The 7,581-nt window shown below is 49.4% G+C and overlaps 1 protein-coding gene across 1 annotated transcript in view; it reads right to left on the bottom strand.

Annotated features, from left to right (window-relative positions):
* The window catches only part of klf7b (Kruppel like factor 7b), a 95,826-nt gene that overhangs the window by 6,812 nt on the left and 81,433 nt on the right, over window positions 1-7,581 (bottom strand). Inside the window, exon 3 of the mRNA XM_024005742.2 lies at window positions 5,941-6,064. Coding sequence (XP_023861510.1) covers window positions 5,941-6,064 — 124 coding nt within the window. The remainder of the gene's footprint in view (window positions 1-5,940; window positions 6,065-7,581) is intronic.

Below are 7,581 nucleotides of genomic sequence, written 5' to 3'. Positions count from 1 at the left end.
ATGACAACAGATTCATAGTCAACTTTGCTTTGCACCGCTACGATCGTAGTGTACTCCATTCGGAATCAGTTCTACATCTCATCGTCACATCAGATCACGAGCTTACTTACATGTAAATCCTCTATAAGGACGCTGTGTGTCTCTCGTCTCCAGCCCACCGATAGCATGCCCGAATATACTAATACGCACTAAGACAAGCTTAATTGCTGCTCATCGACAACTGAGCCCGTGTGTGTATACACAACCTCCGGTTGGGTGTTCTGAGAACACAACACATTCAGTAATATTTGCGCTTAATGCGATAAGTGAGAGACAAGGCTGATCATCGGTCTCACTTGTTCAAGTGCTTCCTTAACCTCTCATCTCTCCATCCTCTATCTCTCTGCAGTAATCGGCCACTTTCGCATCTCTTCGTATTCGTAAATTCCACCCTTCTGCCTTTCCACTATCCATGTTATGCTCTGCCTCTCGTTAATACCCTCTCTCCTAGACCTCTGTTTCCACAGCCTCGTTACTATACCTTTCCATCACAAGTCCGACAGCATGCCTATCTCCTTCCCCTCGGGCGGTATCTGTCACCACCGGCTACGGGTCTATACCTTTCCATCACAGTCTCATCTTCGTTACCTGTATCCCCTTCTTCTATCTGTCCACCTCGTGTCTGCTATCACTTACACTCAACATCCAGCTTAGTTCAGTCAGTCGCATGTCCAAGTCCATTCTTGCTATCTGCTCTCTCTATCTGTCCACTCGTCTCCGTACTCTCTCCCTGAGACTAACCTTTATAACGCTTCATCCATCAAGTTCCTCCTCTCCTCTCTCCTATCTGTTTTCCATACCTCGTCTATACCTATCCGTATCTAAGTCTACCTCCTCTTCTCTCTCTATCTGTCCAAACCTCGTCATCTCATATACACCTTATCCCATTCAAGTCCTGGCCTCGCTATCTCGGACATACCTGCTGTCTCTCCCTATGCTATGTCTGTCCACCTGCGTCTATGGAGCCCCTTTTTCATCAAGTTCGGCTCCTGCTCTCTCTCTTATTCTTGTCCACCTGCGGTTCTAGTCACCCTTCTATCTGTCCCATCCAACGCTCCCGTTCCATCTACTTAACTCCTCTTATCTGTCCACCTTGCATCTTCTCCGTTATTACTACCTATTCTCACTGCATTATCCTTTCCGAACCATCATTTATGTACCCAGTGACACTTTGGGATCCATTAGCGGGATCGAGCAGGACCAGACGTGACAGGTGACTAGTACATATTCAAAAGAGCTCTCCCTGACAAAATCTCTCTTTGGCACTTCACTTTTACTTCTTCCTCTTTTTTCCATTCACATGCTCTCTCTTCTCTGTTCAACTTCCCCTGTCACCTCGACACTTCTCTGTATTAAGGACTCTCCCTTGTTCCTTCCCTTTGAACACGTCTATGTCTGTACACTGTCTAAGTCTATGTGTGTTACTGCTAGAAGGGCCATGGCCGTGTGGAGCGCTGAGTAAGTTCCTGCTGAGACAGATGCGCCGTCCGAGATTCACACGTGATCAGGGGCTGCGGCTGCCATCACCAGCTTGTTACGGCCCCCTGCTCTCCACCCTCGCCGATACCCCTATCCGTCCTCTACCCCCTCTGCCTCGCCTGCAGTCGAGATCCATAGTAACGCGATCAAGCGATTCCCGCTCCCAGGCCTGTCGAGTTGGTGTGACTAAGGATTAATGACGTGCCTGTGCGTCTGTGCGCTGGTTGTGCGGCACACCACGATGGCGAGTTGGTGTGGTGATGCGTGTGTGTGGGTTATCAACAAGGTCCTAGGATGAGAGCGGTGCGTGAGAGAGGTGCTGCCTTGCGAAGAACATCGCTGCCCTCTGCGATCCCGTACAAGCTCCGCATACTCTGTAGTGCACTAGCTTTTATCCTGTTTAAACCATGTTCTCCTCCCATCTCTTGACTGAGCTGAGAAATTACCGTTCGTCAATGCTGTACTCTGTACGACATCCATAACACGAAGCTCAGTTGGAGTTCCTCCTTTTGGGCCCTCTGCACAATCTGACGTCGACGCGGTTTAGCATGGCCGAGGTACAATTCCCCTGAAGCACTCGCCTCTTCCCACACTGAGACAGGCCCTGGCCATCGCAGCAGCGGACGAGATCACGTGGGCCTGTTTGAACATTCGTGTGGCTTTGTAGCGTCTCAGCTCACTCAACAACGCTTCAAAGGCCTGAGCAGAAATCTGGTCTGTAGATATGTTAACCTCTCCTGGTCCTGTCAGGCGTTGCGTCCCCTAATACGTGCGCGAGCGCCGCCAACTACTTCGTGCGTCACATGACTAAGTTTATAGTGCCACTCCTTCATTGACCAGGTAGGGCCCGATGGAGGGCTCTCAGCCAAAGTTGAGTGCACCTACTTTCAAAATGGCTTCTTGTGAGGGGCAAATTCGGTTGCCTATTTGTCTGCCGCGACTTCTAGCCCCACGGATCTACAGCTCTCAGTTCGAGATATAAATTAAAACTGTACTCGTTGCACTTAGATATGTCAGAGAGAGAGTGTGACAGAGATACTTAATGTATTATCGTCCATATTTATCTTATTCTGTTTCAGAGAACAAGTGTAACAAGGAATAATTTGGATGGGCTTTTAAGATCAGGGCTTTATCAATCATAAAGACTTCACAGTTAGTGTTCCAAATCCAATTCATGTTTCTTTGAGCCTCGATGGTTCAGCCTCTCAAACACTGGATAGTGTCCAAAATGACACCATAATCCTTTACGTGCATATTCCGTCCTATAGTCGCTGCACTACTTCTTGGACCAGACTGTCTAACACATCGCTATGCGCGCCCCAGATCAGATAAAGGTAAATGCTGCACTCTATATTACGGCGAAATAGGGTCTTGCCATTTTGGTGGTGGAATGCAGCTCACCTGTCATCTCTTAAATTCCTCGACGGGCCTCTATTCCACAACTCGTCGAACCATGCGCCAAGTCCTCTACTGTGTTGAAGTCTGACGTTCCTCCCTATCTGGCAGTCCATTTTACAGAGCAGCGTCGCCACTGCCTCACATTTCGACAGCTCATGCGCTGAATGATATTCGAGACGGATCCCAGGTGTAGGGTTTTGGGTGAATAGTACTCTATACTAAGACATAATCAGCAGATGAGTATAGGTATTGATCCAGCCAGCACCCCTCCTGGTGTTCTTTATACGCACGCAGCACGCACGCACGCACGCACGCACGCACGCACGCACGCACGCACGCACGCAGACGCACGCACGCACGCACACACGACACACACACACACACACACCACACACACACACACACACACAACACACACACACACACACACACACACACACACACCAACACACACACACTGCAGTGCTGCTCCTTGCATTTCCTTCCTTCCTTCCCTGCTTTAATTATGTCTCTTCATTTCTGTGCCAGAGCCGTGTGTGTGTGGGAGTATTTGTGGAGTGTGTGTGTGTTGCATGCGTGTGTGTGAATATACAGTGTGTGTGTGTGTGTGTGGCCAGCAGAACATGCATAATACACTCCAGTAAGATTAGTAGACATCCAGCAGTGTTCTGGAAGGGGTTAGGTTTAAAACCCAAACTAGAGGAACCAGGAGGGTCCAATTAGAGTCCCCTTGGCGCCGAGGAAGCACGTTTGAGTGTGTGTGTGTATGTGTGTGTTTGCAGTGGGCGTGTGTGTGGTGGTGAGAGAGAGAGTGAATGTTTGTGTGTGTGTGAACTGGTTGCCAGCCTGAATGGCTGGCTTAGCTCACATCCAAGAGGCGGAGGCTGTGTGCTTGTGTCTAAAGTAGGCCTGGCATCTGGACCTGTCAATTATCCTAACAATAGCAGGCCTGCTCCAAATAGCCCCATTGTTAGCCAATAGCCAGGATACATTCTGGTAATGAGATGTGTGGAACACGGATTTGATGATGCACTCCCCTGGTTAGTCAGTGTTGTGGGCTTGTTGGGGCTATGGTGCATTATGCACAGTGGCTATGGCTGGTCTTGGATCAGTGTTAGGCTTATAGTGTGGTGGATTTGGGTGTGTGTGTGTGTGTGTGTGTGTGTTGTGTGTGTGGTGTGTGTGTGTGTGTGTTTGTGTGTGTGTTGTTGTGTGTGTGGTGTGTGTGTGTGTGTTGTGTGTGTAGTGTGTGTGGGTGTGTGGGTGGTGGGTGAGGGAGGTGGAGTGAGGAGGTGGTGGGTTTTTTAAAGCGGTCCCTTCTGCAGGGGGATTGCAGCTTGCGTGTGGAAAAACAGGGGGTATCTGTCCCAAATAGCACCCTATTGCCTATACAGTGCACTACTTTTGACTAGGGCTCTGGTAAAAAGTAGTGCACTATAAAGAATAGCGTGTTCATTTGGGATTCAGCCACGGTGACGGTTCCCGCTATTGTCGACCTGACAGCTTATATCACTCAGAGCTCCACGCTAATATACATGTGCCCTCACACACACACATACACTGCTGTCTTCAGACAAAGGGCTGCCTTGTGTGTCTCACCAGACAGGACAGAGGTCTGATGAGTGTCACACTGTGGTTGCTGTTGTCGAAAATCAAAGAGTGCCTCAAAGAGTGCCTCTGTATGGCCCAAGCTGGTTCATGTTTGTGTCGATGTCGCGCTCTCCTTGTCTCTTTCTCTCTTCTCTCTCTCTCTTCTCTCTCTTCTCTCTCTTCTCTCTCTCTTCTCTCTCTCTCTCTCTTCTCTCTCTGCTTGTGCTTATCTCTCTCTCTCTCAAGATGTAATTTTTTTTTCTTTATTACATAACCATCTCACTGGTTACGAAGGACCCCTAGTGTTAATTAGTGATTTGACAGTGAGTGCCATCAAGCAGCCTGGCTGGGGCTTATGGGGGAAGAGAGGGGGAGCTGAGGTGAGCAGCCTGGTGGGGCGCTAGGGGGCAAGGGGAGTCTAGGGGAGTCTAGGGGGAGCAGCCTGGCTGGGTAGGGGGATGCAGGGGGGAGTAGGGGAGCTAGGGGGAGCAGCTTCTGGGGCTGGGGATGAGGGGGGGCAGGGGGACAGCTAGCTGGGGGTGGAGCGAGCAGCTGGCTGGCTAGGGGAGCATGCAGCTAGAGCAGGGGCAGCCGCTCTAGGGGAGGGATAGGGACATGGCGGTGGAGGCCTAGGGGAGCGGAGCACCTGGCTGGGGCTAGGGGGAGCTGGGGGGGAGCTAGGGGGAGCTAGGGGGAGCAACCTGGCTGGGCTAGGGGGAGCAGGGGGAGCATAGGGGGAGCAGCCTGGCTGGGGCTAGGGGGAGCAGGCGTGGGAGCTAGGGGAGCTAGGGGGAGCAGCCTCGGCTGGTGGCTAGGGGTGAGCAGCGGGCGGAGAGCTGGACAGTGGGAGCTTAGGGGGGAGCAACCTGGCTTGGGCTTAGGGGCGAGGCACTAGTGAGTGTGGGAGCTAGGGAGCGAGCTACGGGGCAGAGCAGCCTGGCTGGCTGGGGCTAGGGGGAGCTAGGGGGAGCAGCCTGGCTGGGGCTAGGGGGAGCTAGGGGAGAGAAGCCTGGCTGGGGCTAGGGGGAGCAAGGGGGAGCAGGGGAGAGCAGCGTGTGCTAACTGCTAGCTGCCAGGGAGGAGAAGAGTGCCAGTCTGTAGACTAGAGTGCTGCTATGCACATGATGAAGACAGAGAGTGAGGGAGTGCTGCTACTGGGCCTGTCCAATGGGACATTACAGAAATGACTTTCATTTATGTTGCTAGTTTTTTTCTCCAACTCAAAGTACTTTGCATTCTATAGGAGTAATTCATCTCGTCTTTCCTTCCACCATCAATACTGTTCAATGTGCACAACTCACATCTTGAGAGATAATTTGTTTGAACATACACGTGTGCATGTGATGGATCGTGCGAGAGCCACGTTGTCATATCTTCTCTACTTGGTCAGTGACGTGTGTTCTTGTGTGTGTATGTAATGGATGTGGTACTTACCTGTCGCAGTGGGTACACTTGAAGGGCTTGGCCCCGGTGTGTTTGCGGTAGTGCCTCGTCAGCTCGTCGCTCCGGGCGAAACGCCACTCACAGCCCTCCCAGGAGCACTTGTACGGTTTCTCACCTGACAAGACAGACAGATAGAGAGGGGGGAAAAAATATGATTACTTTTGCAGTTACATTGACTTTCTGTTTTTGTGGTAGCAATAGTGGATACCATTAAGTTGGTCTTATACAATACCTGTGTAGTTATACTGTAATGGAGCATAATTGTGCAGTTGGCTAAATGACATGTAGGCTACTGATAAGTAAAGCGGTGTTGTCTGTATGATTGACATACCTGAGTGTATTACATCATCACCAGTGTGAGATGAGATCCTCCCAACTCATTTGCTGGTGTTACCCAGTGTGCGATCCTACTAACTAGTTAATGTACCTGTGTTACTCAGTGTGCGATCCTACTAACTAGTTAATGTACCTGTGTTACTCAGTGTGCGATCCTACTAACTAGTTAACTTTTACTGCCTCAGAAACCCGGATCCGGGAGCACCCCCCACCCCCCACACACTGATTAGTAGTTAATGTTCCTGTGTTTACTCGTGTGCGATCTACTAACTATTAATGTACTGTGTTACCGCATGCTGCGTCACTACTTACTAGTTAGTGATGTACCTGTGTTACTTCAGTGTGTGATTCCTATAACTAGTTTACTGTACCTGTGTTACCAGTGTGCGAGCCTACTAACTAGTTAATGTACCTGGTTACTCAGTGTGCGATCTACTCCACACTACGCTATAATGTACCCTGTTGTTAAACTACTTAGTTTAGTGCGAAATACTATAACTAAGCATTTAATGTACAATTGTGTTCAACTAGAGAGTCTCGCTGTGGCGAAGATTCCTACTAACTAGTTAATGTATCTCTTGTTTGTGTTTTTCTAACTTCTCGAGTTGTGAGCCCGATCCTAGCTAAAATCGTTAATGTACCTGTGTTACTAAAGATGTTGTGATCGCGCTCTAGCATAACTAGTATATGTACGGACCTGTGGTTACCCATGGTGCGGTCCTAACTAACTAGTTAATGTACGCTGTGATTACTATCAGTGGTGGCGATCCCGTAATACTCAACTAGCTTAATGTGTACCTGTGTGGTTTAGACATTCCAGTGCTGGACGATGTCCCTACGTGAATAGTTAATTTGTACTGTTGTTACTCATGTCGCGAGTCCTAAACTAGTTAATGTACCTGTGTACCCAGTGGCGATCCCTACTACACTAGTATGTACCCTGTGTTACCAGCTGCTGCAGAATACTTACTAACTAGTTTAATTGTTGTACTGTTACCTCGTGGCAGTGGTGGAATCCTACTAACTAGTTAATGTAACCTGTGTTACACACAGTGTGCGAGTCCTACTAACTAGTTGAACACCTGCCTCCCCAACTTCCCACAATCTGATAATGTACCTGCTAGTGCGTTCGATCCCTACTAATTCTATTTAATTACCTGTTGTTACTCAGTGTGCATTCATACTAACTAGTTAATTACCTGTGTTACCCGTCGGTGACACTCCCCCTAACTAGTTATGTACCTGGTTAACCTCAGTGTGCGATCCTAACTAATCTAGTTACTGTACTGTGTTACC

The sequence above is a fragment of the Salvelinus sp. IW2-2015 genome, linkage group LG2 (assembly GCF_002910315.2).
Source record: "Salvelinus sp. IW2-2015 linkage group LG2, ASM291031v2, whole genome shotgun sequence".
Taxonomy (NCBI): Eukaryota; Metazoa; Chordata; class Actinopteri; order Salmoniformes; family Salmonidae; genus Salvelinus; species Salvelinus sp. IW2-2015.
This window is presented reverse-complemented; position numbering and strand designations above follow the sequence as displayed.